This window comes from Schistocerca serialis, unplaced genomic scaffold, assembly GCF_023864345.2.
Source record: "Schistocerca serialis cubense isolate TAMUIC-IGC-003099 unplaced genomic scaffold, iqSchSeri2.2 HiC_scaffold_1444, whole genome shotgun sequence".
In the NCBI taxonomy this organism is placed as follows: domain Eukaryota; kingdom Metazoa; phylum Arthropoda; class Insecta; order Orthoptera; family Acrididae; genus Schistocerca; species Schistocerca serialis.
Window position 1 is genome coordinate 22,528 of NW_026047674.1, and position 14,035 is coordinate 36,562.

The window sequence follows — 14,035 nt, forward strand, 5'->3', positions numbered from 1 at the left end:
ATACATCTGTACTTGTATCATACATCCACACTCATAAGCATCCCTAGGTCCACTGTTTCCCATGTGGTAGTGAAGTGGAAACGTGAAGAGATACATACACCACAAAAGCGTACAGGCCGACCTCGTCTGTTGACTGATAGAGACTGCTGACCCTTGAAGAGGGTCTTAATGTGTAGTAGGCAGACATCTACCCAGACCATCACACAGAAATTCCAAACTGCATCAGGGTCCACTGCAAGTACTATGACAGTTAGGTGGGTGGTGAGGAAACTTGGATTTCATGGTCGAGCGGCTGCTCATCACATCACGCCAGTAAATGCCAAACGACACCTCGCTTGGTGTAAGGAGCGTAAACAATGGACGATTGAACAGTGGAAAAACGTTGTGTGGAGTGAAGGATCATGGTACACAATGTGGTGATCCGATGGAAGGGTGTGGGTATGGCAAATACCAGCTGAACGTAATCTGCCTGCATGTGTAGTGCCAACAGTAAAATTTGGAGGCGGTTGTGTTGGTGTGGTCGTGTTTCTCATGGAGGGGACTTTCACCCATTGTTGTTTTGCATGGCACTATCACAGCACAGGCCTACATTGATGCTTTAAGCACCTTCTTGCTTCCCACTGTTGAAGAGCAATTTGGGGTTGGCGATAGCGTCTTTCAACATGATTGAGCAACTGTTCATAGTGCACAGCCTGTGGCAGAGTGGTTACTCGACAATAACATCATTGTAATGGACTGGCCTGCACATGGTCCTGACCTAAATCCTATAGCACACCTTTGGGATGTTTTGGAACGCCGACTTCATGCCAGGCCTCACCGACCAATGTTGATACCTCTCCTCAGTGCAGCACTCCGTGAAGAACGGGCTGCCATTCCCCAAGAAACATTCCAGCACCTGAGTGAAGGTATGCATGCGAGAGTGGAAGCTGTCATCAACGCTAAGGGTGGGCCAACACCATACAGAATTCCAGCATTACCAATGGAGGACGCCACGAAATTGTAAATCATTTTCAGCCATGTGTCTGGATACTTTCGATCACATAGTGTATATCCTACAATATTAGAAATGATTTTTGTGTAATTGAAGTAGATATGTAACATCTAATGCTTAATTTTAATGAGCTGTTATCTGTCTGAGCTGGCTGGAGTGGCCGTGCGGTTCTAGGTGCTACAGTCTGAGGCCGAGCAACCGCTACGGTCACAGGTTCGAATCCTGCCTCGGGCATGGATGTGTGTGATGTCCTTAGGTTAGTTAGGTTTAATTAGTTCTAAGTTCTAGGCGACTGATGACCTCAGAGGTTAAGTCGCATAGTGCTCAGAGCCATTGTTATCTGTCTGAAGTAGTTCAGCTTCCACGTGTTCCTGAGTGAGTGCTATTCGGCTGTTGTCAAGAAATAGGTGCCCGCTGTAAGTATTTTTCAAATATTCAAATGTTTCTGAATTCCTAAGGGACCAAACTGCTGATATCATCTGTCCCTAGACTTACACACAACTTATGCTAAGAACAATACACACATCCATGCCTGGGGAAGGACTCGAACCTCTGGAGGGAGAGGCCATGCATTCCGTGACTTAGCGCCTCAAACTGCGCAGCCGCTACGTGCGGCAAGTATTTTTCTCCACGAGGAACTGGACATGTAGTGGATAAACATGATCTCTTCAAATCTTGACTTGGATTACAAGTGGTGCTTAACGTATAAGAAATTAATAGATAGTATACTTTTAAAAGTAAAAGTCGCACTAGAATATGGCGGCAGATGTAGCTGTGCATTTGCATCGAGTCGTTTAATGTGCAGAAACATACCGTAATATCAAAAAGTTGTGGGATGTAGAGTTTCTACGAACTGCATTTAGTCATTTTCTTCCTCGTGTTCTAAAGTCCTCCACGTCACGCCTTATTCGTCATGTACACTATGTGATCAATAGCATTCGGACAACAGGCTGAAAATGACTTACAAGTTTGAGGCACCCTCCATCAGTAATGCTGGAATTCAATACGGTGATGGTCCACCCTTAACCTTGATGAGAGCTTCCACTCTCACAGGCATACGTTCAATCCAGTGCTGGAAGGTTTCTTGGGGAATGACAGCCAATTCTTCACGGAGTGCTGCACTGAGAAGAGGTTCCAAAACATCCCAAAGGTGTTTTATAGGATTCAGGTCAGGACTCTGTGCAGGCCATTCCACTATAGGGATGTTATTGTGTGTAACCACTCCGCCACAGGCCGTGCATTATGAACAAGTGCTCGATCGTGTTGAGAGATGCAGTTGCCATCACTGAATTGCTCTTCAATAGAGGGAAGCAAAAATTTGCTTAAAACATCAATGTAGGCCTGTGGTGGGATAGTGCCACGCAAAACAACAAAGGGTGCAAGCCCCCTCGATGAAAAACACTACCACACCGTAACACCACCACCACCTCCGAATTTTACTGTTGGCACTACACATGCTGGCAGATGATGTTCACCGGGCATTCGCCATACTCACACCCTGCCATCGGATCACCACATTGTGTACCGTGATTTGTCACTCCACACAAGTTTTTCCACTGATCAATCATCCAGTTTTTACGCTCCTTACACCAAGCGAGGCGTCGTTTGGGATTGCCATTGTGATTTGTGGTTTATGAGCAGCCGCTCGACCATGAAATCCAAGTTTTCTCACCTCCCGCCTAACTGTCATAGTACTTGAAGTGGATCCTGATGCAGTTCGGAATTCTTGTGTGATGGTCTGGATAGATGTCTGCCTATGACACATTAAGATCCTCTTCAACTGTCGGCGGTCTCTGTCAGTCAACAGAAGAAGTCAGCCTATACACTTTTCTGCTGTCCGTGTCCCTTGCCGTTTCCACTTCACTATCACATCGGAAACAGTGGATCTAGGGATGTTTAGGAGTGTTGAAATCTCGCGTACAGACGTATGACGCAAGTGACGCCCAATCACCTGACCACGTTCGAAGTCCATGAGTTCTGCGGAGCGTCCCATTCTGCTCTCTCACGATGTCTAATGACTGCTGAGGTCGCTGGCAGTAAGTCTCAGCACAATGCACATACTGTGAAAAACGTATGTTTTTTGAGGTGTCCATGTACTTTTGATTACTTAGAGTATGTTGTGTAATGAAGACTCATAGTTGTGAGCTAAACACATCGAATTAACCTCTAATGATCGAAAGGATTGGTTTACTAAGTATTACAGTATATTTATGAGTGGCAGTGAGGTGCCCAGAAGTTTCAGTAGTGATTAAATCGTACCTCGAAACACGTGATATGTGTTGTAATCAGATCGACCATTCTTTCAACAGAAATTAGATATTTCCGATTCGTGTTAATTGGCAAGGATAGAAGTTTAACACAGTAAGAAATGGAAGCTGACATGTTTCTGAAGTTGTACAGTAGTGACTGCTGGTAATTTTTCTCATGCTAATGAAATCAGTCAGTGTCAAAGAAGTCTGGTACACAAATCGAACTTCGTCTCAACACACTCTAAAAATTTCAAAATCGTGTAGTTCACAGAAATATGACAATGATAAATCCAAGCTCTGACTGTTCTGAACGTAGACTCTGACTATAGATAAACTTTCACTTGCTACTGAATACATAAAATCAGACAATGGGTGCACTAACCTGACGATCTCAAACTGGCAACAACTGAATGGGAAAAACCCTTAAGATAGTGTTGATTGTCAAGTAGTGTTTACTCTGAATTGATGCAGTGTGTATAATGGAATTTCTACCAACTTCAAAAAGATAAAGAGTTTTCAGTATGTGTTGTGCTCACAACTTAAATTTTAAACTAAATTAATTCATTGAAAAGTGTCCTCCAGTTGTGTGTTTTGAACTGAATAGTGAAGTGAGAACTAATTTCTGTTTGGACTGGTTCCAAATAGTGCAGTGATTTGATCGAACTTTGACTGAGCTAATCTCTCAAGTTTCATAATTAAAGTAAATGCAGGAAAGTGTCTTAGGTGAGTGTTTAATCCAAAGGAGTGAGTGTATTCTGTTTAACACTGTGACCAGAAGAAACTTCTTTAATTTTTTTATTTTACACATCTAGTTTCGTAGTACCAAATTAAGGAGCCAGTCTCAAAGGTCAAGGAACGTGTCAGTACATGAAAGTACAACATAAAAGTGATAGCAGACAAAATAAAGTGTTTATGAACCCAAAAAAAGACAAGTCATAAGTTCATGTAAATGCAATCAACAACATAACACAGGGATCAGCTTAATTTTTCAAGGTCTTATCGACAGAATAGAAGGAGTGATGCATGAGAAAAAACTTCAGTTTAGATTTGAAAGCTTGTGGATTATTGCTAAGATTTTTGAATTCTTGTGGTAGCTCACTGAAAATGGATGCAGCAGTATACTATACATCTTTCTACAAAAGAGTTAAGGAATTGCGACCCAAATGGAGATTGGATTTCTGTATTGTATTAACTGAGTGAAAACTGCTAATTCTTGGGAGTAAGGTGATATTGTCAACAAGAAACGACAGCAAAGTGTTTGTATATTGAGAGGCCAATCTTAGAAAACCCAGACTATTGAACAAGGCTCGACAAGAGATTCGTGAACTTAGATTCACTTAAAACACACAATTAAGTGGCATGGTACTTAAATGGAACTTTGGACGATTTTGGTGGAGCGAGTGAGATGTGTTAGTTAAATATTTTACCTCAAAGGTGTAACTTAAGTGTTCTCCTTTCGTACTTTGTCAAAGACAGTACATCTTTGGTTAGCGTTCTAACATTAACAACTGACATTGACTGATGTTCAAGATATTCGGCTCCACAGAACGTGGAAGCATTTGTCAGATCTAGAGGATAATGGCTGCGCACAACACTGTAGTCATACTCTGCAGGCATCTTCGAAGTGTGGTGTATGCTCTCATCGTTCTCATCTTCTTGAGTAGTACAGCTCGACACACCCTGCTGCAATCACAGCCATTATCGTCCTGTGGTGCAGCGTAGAGGTAAGTACATGAGGCTGAAGCTCTAACTGCAGCTACAAGCTTATGACAAGGCAGGAGCAAGCTAGTGGGTGTACGAGTAAGTGTGAGATTCAGATGCAGACAAGGGGAACTCTGTTGGTGAATAACAAGGTATGTTATGAGGATGTTACCAAATACACACATCAAAAAACGTTTTGCACCACCACCACCACCAGGCATGAAAATAAACTCCTGAAGATAGACGTTGACTGTGGATATTGTATCACAGGCACAGTCTCTTTGACTGTTCAGAGATGTCACTAAACCCACCCAAAGATGTAAACAACAATGCATGAGCAGCGCCTATTAGATGGAGGGGGTACGACAGCCGATCAGTTCCAGTCATTCCACCAGGAAGGAGGTACACGGCTTGTGTTGTCTGTAGTTCAACCACACCTAGACAAACAATAGCGCGGTTCGATCGCATCTCTATTGTTACTTTGTGCCAGGAAGGGCTCTCAAGAATGGAAGTGTCCAGGTAGTCGTGTGAAGTTAGCACCCCTTTTTCGAGAAATATACATTTTTTTCACAGTTCTTGATAGATGTAGCATAGCTCTAGAGTTACTTGTACAAAATTTCAATAGTTCTGCAGAATTTAGCGACCAAAACAACAATACTCGAAAAAATTTTCGTATCGAAAATGTTCTTTGGCAGTTTCCGCAAAATGTAAATAAGTACAAGAGTTCTGAGCACAGTTCTGAACAGAGCTCCAAGAGTTCTTTCGAAAATCCAAGTAACATATTTTGGTGCAGCTAATAGTTTACGAGATAACTGCATTTTAATGAGAAAATCTTTTCACTTACTGTGAAGTTGGCACCCCTTTTTTCAGAAATACATATTTTTTTCAGAGTTCTTGATAGATATGGCATAGTTCTAGAGTTCTTTGTACAAAATTTCAATAGTTCTGCAAAATTTAGCGAAGAAAACAACAATATTCGAAAAATTTTTCGTATCGAAAATTTTTTGTCAATTTTCGCAAAAATTAAACTTGTACAACAGTTCTGAGGACAGTTCTGAACAGAACCCCAAGAGCTCTATCGAAAATCCCAACAACATTTTTCTATGGCGATAATGGTTTGAGATAAATTGATTTAATATGGAACACACTTTCTTTACGGAAAATATAAATATATTCGTACAACAGTTCTGATGACAGTTCTGGACACCACGTGAAGAGTTCTATCGGAAATCCTAGTGAGATTTTTTTGTGCAGGTAATAGTTTAAGAGGTAATTGCAACTTAATTAAGAATTCCATAAGAGCTCCTACTGTGAAGCTGGCACCCTTTTTTTCAGAAATATACATTTTTTTTCAGAGCTCTTGATAGATAAGTCATAGTTCTAGAGTTCTCTGTACAAAATTTCAATATTCAGCAGAATTTTGTGACGAAAACAACAATACTCGAAAAAATTTTCGTATCGAAAATGTTCTTTGGCAGTTTCCGCAAAATGTAAATAAGTACAAGAGTTCTGAGCACAGTTCTGAACAGAGCTCCAAGAGTTCTTTCGAAAATCCAAGTAACATTTTTTTGTGCAGCTAATGGTTTACGAGATAATTGCATTTTAATGAGGAAATCTTTTCACTTACTGTGAAGTTGGCACCCTTTTTTTTTCAGAAATATATATTTTTTTCAGATTTTTTGATAGATATGCCATAGTTCTAGAGTTCTTTGTACAAAATTTCAAGAGTTCTGCAGAATTTGGCGAGGATAACAATATTCGAAAAAATTTTCGTATCGAAAACATACTTCGTCAATTTTCGCAAATTGTAAATAAGTACAACAGTTCGGAGCACAGTTCTGAACAGAACTCCAAGAGTTCTATCAAAAACCCAAGTAACATTTTTTTGTGCAGCTAACAGCTTACGAGATAATTGCAATTTAAAAAGAAATTCTTTTCATTTACTGTGAAGTTGGCACCCTTTTTTTCAGAAATGTATATTTCTTTCACAGTTCTTGACAGGTATGCCATAGTTCTAGAGTTCTTTGTACAAAATTTGAATAGTTCTGCAGAATTTAACGAAGAAAACAACAATACTCGAAAATAATTTCGTATAGCAAACATTGGTTATTAATTTTCGCAAAAAGTAAATTCGGACAACAGTTCTGAGGGCAGTTCTGAAAAGAACCCCAATAGTTCTATCGAATATCCTAATTACAATTTTTTGTGCAGCTAACACGTTACGAGATAATTGAAATTTAAGGAGGGAACCCCTTCATTTACTGTGAAGTTGGAATCCTTTTCTTCAGAAATATATATTTTTTCAGAGTTCTTGATAGAAATGTCATAGTTCTATAGTTGTTTGTACATAATTTGAATAGTCCTGCAGAATTTAGCGAAAAAAACAATAATACTCGAAAAAATTTTCGTATTGAATACATTCTTTGTCAATTTTCGCAAAAAGTAAATTCGTACAACAGTTCTGAACAGAACACCAAGAGCTCTATCGAAAATCCTAATAATATCTTTTTGTGGCGATGATAGTTTATACGGTAACTGCTTTGATGTTAGACCTACTTTCTCCACAGAAAAAGTAAATTCGTTCAACAGTTTTGATGAACAGTTCTGGTTAACACCTCAAGACTTCTATCGATAATCATAACAACATTTTTTGTGGTTATAATAGTTTGTATGGTAATTGATTAATTGTGGGGCACATTTACTCAAAAAAAAAAATATATGTCTGTTCGTATGCTCTGATGCCAGCTCTGGATAGCATTGTAAGAGTTCTATCGAAAATACTAGTAACATATTCTGTGCAGGTAATTGTTTACGTAGTAACTGCCTTTATTAAGGAATGCTTATGAGCATTTCCCGTGCAGTTTGAACCCCTTTTACGATAAATATAAATTTTTTTCACAGTTCTTGATATATATGCAATACTTCTAGATTTCCCTGCTCAAAACACGAATGTTCTACAGAATTTCGCGAAGAAAACAATAACTCGGCAAAATTTTGGTATGGTAAAAAATTGTCAGTTTGGAAAAAATAAATTTGTATAACAGTTCTGTTGGCAGTTCTGGATAGCACCGGAAGAGTTGCATTGAAAATGATAAGAACATTTTTGTGGCGATAATAGTTTATACAATATTTGTTTTAATCTGATACTCTCTTTATCTAATATAGCAAAATTCGTAGAATAGTTCTGATGACAGTTCTGAATATCACCCACAGAGTTCTACCAAAAACTATAATAACATTATTTGTGATGATGACATTATATGAGATAATTAATGTGGGACTCACTTTTGTCATGTAAAAGTAATAAATTCGTACAAAAGATCTGATGGCATTTCTTAATAAGACCCTAAGAGTTCTACCAACAACTGTAATAACATTTTTTGTGGGGATAACAGTTAATGAGATAATAGCATTTTCGAGAGACCCACTTGGTCTACATTATAATAAATTGGCACAATCCTTTTGCTGACAGTTCTGGAAGCACCGAAAGAGTTCTTTTAAAAACCCTCATAACATTTTTATGGTGCCAGTAGATTATGAAATAGATTGTGTGTTCACTCTGCAGTGGGTGTGCGCCGATGTGAAACTTACTGGCAGATAAAAACTGTGTGCCGGACCGGGTCTCTAGCCCCAGGCTGTGACGAAAGAATATCGTCACAATATCCTTTCGCCCAAGAGTGCTTCTGCAATTTTCGTAGGACAACTTCTACGAAATTGGGAACGCAAGAGATGAGGTATTGCTGGAAGTACAGCTATGAGGACGATCGTAAATTCTCACTTTTATTTTGGAAAACCGAAAATCGAAAACCCGGATGTATATTCTAATAAATACAAAAAGTCTAAATGTTCAGCACTATACAAATGCCAGTACACCTTCTTAAGACTGACTGTAGTAACTGTAGGTGGAAGCGTGGGATGATTCACGGAGAGAAGGCTCGCCAGTGCAAAACAAACAGATGGCTGAGCGAGCAGATACATTCACACGCGCCACTAACCAGATGGTGTCACACCTGTCGAGAATCGCACCAGAGGTACAATGAGCTGTGGTGGAGTGCTGTTGGCTTGGTTACTATGCAACTTACTTGATGGGCATCAATACACCGTTATATTAATGTACAATACTTGAGAAACAATGTCATTCACACACTCCGAGTTCCTCATCACTCAGTACTAGACTAAATTACCGGCCTAGTGATAAGCAGCCTATGTACCTCACCGACTACACATCTTCGTGTTATAAGAAAAAAAGAGAAAAATACCAAGGGAAACAAAATATGAATCCGGATAAACCGTAAATCCGGATTACTGAGGACCAAATAAACGAGGTTCTTATTTACAAATTTCAAACTTCTTATTAACTTTAATACTGTATCCCCTCAACATTATAACACCTCTATCAGTCATGCATTGAATTAGGATTTAAACATACTACTTAGTTCGTTTGTACGATATATTCAGTAAATATACTTACATTTCTGTACATTGTAAAGACTTTTAACTCTCGCTGTAGTGTAACTCATGAAACTTCCACACTTCCTTTCTAACTAGAACAAATGTTTGCAACAATATTAACGACAGCAATTTCAAATTTATTCGTTACACACAGCACATGTTTTTATGTATCCTAGCGGCTGGTGATGTTGCCACATAACTTTCATCCATGAGGGTCCTGGGCATATTTTTAGCTGTTAGTGGGTCCTGGATGTCATGAGAGCTCAAAACAATTACTGTTTTACGTAATAAAATTCATCTGGTTCTTCCTGATTCTAAAAATATACACTTCATGTGTGCCTTTCAATGTTGTATGATTCAGTATCGACGCTAATGCTCTCTTGATGAGATATGAGCCGATTGCTCGTTTTTATCCACTGTGCCCTTTCGAATTTCATTTCAGCGATTAATTTATTTGTTTATCAACGTAGCAAGTAGTACAAAGCTAATCCAGAATGTAAACTGCACTTAAATTCTGTTTGAACTGTTTAATAGTCAGTGTCCGCTGTCTGAACGTCAAATTTCAGATTAATACACTGCGCCTGGTTGCGTTATTTTATAGGAATATTATTATTGTAAGTGGGAAGTACTAGATAATGTTGAAGAAATCCAAAGCATATTGTTCGAAGAGCATAATATTATTCTAAATTTACCTGTACCAATAGGTGCAGCCAAAGCAGCATTTGTGATGCTGTAATTACCTCATAGATAACGATATTTGTCTATTGTAGTTTTGTATTCCAATCAGAATTTTGAGAGCATCAAAGCCTCATTTCAGCGTGAGAGAGGGGTAAAATCAATAGATGATATTGAATTGAAAGCCTTCATCAGTCTCTTGTTTTTAATTGTTGTTAACAAAAGTAACAGATAAAGCCTGGAAGATCTGTGTGGAACTGTTGGTGATGGCATTGAAAAATTTCACCTTCCAAATGAACATAAAACGTTTCAAATTTATTCTGGAGAGCCTTAGATTTTACAGTCGCGCTATTCGTGATGAAAGGAGACAATTAGACAAGCTAACAGCTATTCGGGAAATATTTACTGTGTTTGTACGCAACTACCACAAATCTTACATCCTTCGAGAAAATGTTACAGTAGACAAGAAGCTGGAAGGATTCTGTGGAAGGTACAGTTTTTGCCAATATGTATCAATCAAAACAAACGAGTATGGATTCTTAAGTGTGGATTCTTAAGTATTTTACCTGTACAATTTGGAAATATACGCTGTGTTGCAACCAGAAGGATTTACCAACTGAGCAATAAACATTTTGATGTTGTTCTGTGACTGCGTAAACCTATATATCAGTCAGGTCGAAATGTGAAAGCGGACAACTGGTTTACTAGTACTGGAATGATAATAGAGCTATGAAGGGAGAATTTTTCTTTTGTTGGCATGATGAAGAAAGACAAGCGTGGAGATTTCTCTAGAGTTTGCTATCAGTAAAAGAAGGGCTGCCCACATTTCCTTTTTTGGCTTCCACAAGACTGAACTCTAGTTTCCTCCGTACCTAAAAAGGGGAAGTGAGTGATCCAGGCATCACGTTTGCATGAAGATAATTCGATAGATGCTGACATTGTAGATAAACGGAAGCCATCAACCGTAAATTTTAAAATAGCGTTAAGTGTGGTATTTTCACAGCGGATAAGCCGAATGCTTTGTACAACGCTGCAAGAAATGTGCGCCGCTGGTCAATGGTTGTATTTTTGTAATGATCAGTACAGTTGGAATCTATGCACAAGTGATTTATTGTGGCAACAGTAAGAACTGTATCAGAAGGAAAGCGTTCCTGAATCTGCTTTGTTATACAATGTTGTTTTCTTCTCTAAATTTTGCATAACTATTGAAATTTTGTACAGAGAACTCTATGACTATGACTTATCTATCAAGAACTCTGAAAAATATATATATTTCTGAAAAAAAGGGTGCAGCTTCACAGTAGGAGCTCTTATGGGGTTCTTAATTAAGTTGCAATTACCTCTTAAACTATTACCTGCACTAAAAAATTCTACTAGGAATTTCGATAGAACTCTTCACGTGGTGTCCAGAACTGTCATCAGAACTGTTGTACGAATATATTTATATTTTCTGTAGAGAAAGTGTGTCCCACATTCAATCAATTTATCACAAACTGTTATCGCCATAGAAAAATGTTATTAGGATTTTCGATAGAACTCTTTGAGTTCTGTTCAGAACTGTGCTCAGAACTGTTGTACTTATTTACAATTTGCGAAAATTGACGAAGAATGTTTTCGATACGAAAATTTTTTCGAACGTTGTTTTCGTCGCTAAATTCTGCAGAACTATTGAAATTTTGTACAAAGAACTCTAGAACTATGCCATATCTATCAAGAAATCTGAAAAAAGTATACATTTCTGAAAAAAAGGGTGCCAACTTCACAGTAAGTGAAAAGAATTTCTCCTTAAATTGCAATTATCTCGTAAGCTATTAGCTGCACAGAAAAATGTTACTTGGGTTTTCGATAGAACTCTTGGAGTTCTGTTCAGAACTGTGCTCAGAACTGTTGTACTCATTTACAATTTGCGAAAATTGACGAAGAATGTTTTCGATACGAAAATTTTATCGAGTATTGTTTTCGTCGCTAAATTCCGCAGAACTATTGAAATTTTGTACAAAGAACTCTAAAACTATGCCACATCTATCAAGAAATCTGAAAAAAGTATACATTTATGAAAAAAAGGGTGCCAACTTCACAGTAAGTGAAAAGATTTTCTCTTAAATTGCAATTATCTCGTAAGCTATTAGCTGCACAAAAAAATGTTACTTGGATTTTCGAAAGAACTCTTGGAGCTCTGTTCAGAACTGTGCTCAGAACTCTTGTACTTATTTACATTTTGCGGAAATTGTCAGAGAATGTTTTCGATACGAAAATTTTTTCGAGTATTGTTGTTTTCTTCGTTACATTTTGCAGAACTATTGAAATTTTGTGGAAAGAACTCTAGAACTATGGCACATCTAACAAGAACTGTGAAAAAAATGTATATTTCTCGAAAAAGGGGTGCTAACTTCACACGACTTGTCCACGTATCTCAGAGAGAACCGAAACGATGTTGTTTTAACATGGAGGAGATACAGAGAGACATGAAGTGTCGATGATATGCCTCACTCAGGGTGGCCAAGGGCTACTACTGCAGTGGATGACCGCTACTTAAGGATTATGGCTCGGAAGAACCCTGACAGCAACGCCACCATGTTGAATAATGCTTTTCGTGCAGCTACAGAACATCTTGTTACGACTCAAACTGTGCACATAAGCTCCATGGCGAGGTCCATCCTTGCAACCATGACACAATGCAGCGAGGTACCGATGGGCCCAACAGCGTGCCGAATGGACTGCTCAGGATTGGCACCACGTTCTCTTCACCAATGAGTGTCGCGTATGCCTTCAACCAGACAATCGTCAGAGACGTGTTTGGAGGCAACCCGGTCAGGCTGAACGTGTTAGACACACTGTCCAGCGAGTGCAGCAAGGCGGAGGTTCCCTTCTGTTTTGGGGTGGCATTATGTGGGGCCGACGCATGCAGCTGGTGCTCATGGATAGCCCCGTAGTGGCTGTACGATATGTGAATGCCATCCTTCGACCAATAGTGCAACCACATTGACAGTGTATTGGCGAGGCATTCGTCTTTGTGGACGACAACTCGCGCCGCCATCTTGCACATCCTGTGAATGGCTTCCTTCAGGATAATGACATCACTCAACTAGAGGGGCCAGCATGTTCTCGAGATGTGAACCCTATCGAGCATACCTGGGATATACTGAAAAGGGCTATTTATGGACGACGTGACCCACTAACCACTCTGATGGATCTACGCCGAATCGCTGGTGAGGAGAGAGACAATGTTGATGATCAGTGCGTTGATGAACTTTTGGATAGTATGCGACGACAAGTACAGGCATGCATCAATGCAAGAGGATGCTACTGGGTATTAGAGGTATTGGTGTGTACAGTAGTCTGGACCACCATCTATGAAGGTCTCGCTGTATGGTGGTACAACATGCAATGTGTGGTTTTCATGAGCAATAAAAAGGGCGGAAATGGTGCCTATGTTGATTTATATTCTAATTGACTGCACAGATTCTGGAACTCTCGGAACCGAGCTGATGCTAAACTTTTTTTGATGTGTGTACAATAAAACGATATTTGCTTTTCTAACTTATGCCGCTGTACGCTGTACTATGGATGTGGAAAAAGAGCACATGTAGTGATGGAACTCACTGCAGAGTAGAGGCGGTGCTGCCATCAGGCCAGAGTGTGGAGTGCAGAGTCGTGGGTGGTGCAGCTGTGACCGAAGTCCAGCCACGGTTGCTGTGCAGCTCAGTAGCGGGGGTGGTCCTGCCGTCTGCAGTTGCTGGCGGTCTGCACAGAGAGGCAATGGTTAGGATAGAGTTTCACATGGAGGCTGGAGGACAGCTTACCACAGACAGTAGTGCTGAGGAATTGTGTGCACGTGCACGCAAACACACACACACACACACACACACACACACACACACACACACACACACACACAAATAATGGGATACACATTGCCGACAAAAACAGTGGTTCAGCTAAGATAGATGACTTACCATTGCTCTAA

General features: G+C 39.5%; 1 protein-coding gene across 1 annotated transcript in view; it reads right to left on the reverse strand.

Moving 5' to 3' along the window:
- Window positions 1-14,035, reverse strand: part of LOC126443300 (histone-lysine N-methyltransferase EHMT2-like) — a 58,070-nt gene that overhangs the window by 17,500 nt on the left and 26,535 nt on the right. The window contains exon 7 of the mRNA XM_050090911.1: window positions 13,672-13,812. Coding sequence (XP_049946868.1) covers window positions 13,672-13,812 — 141 coding nt within the window. The remainder of the gene's footprint in view (window positions 1-13,671; window positions 13,813-14,035) is intronic.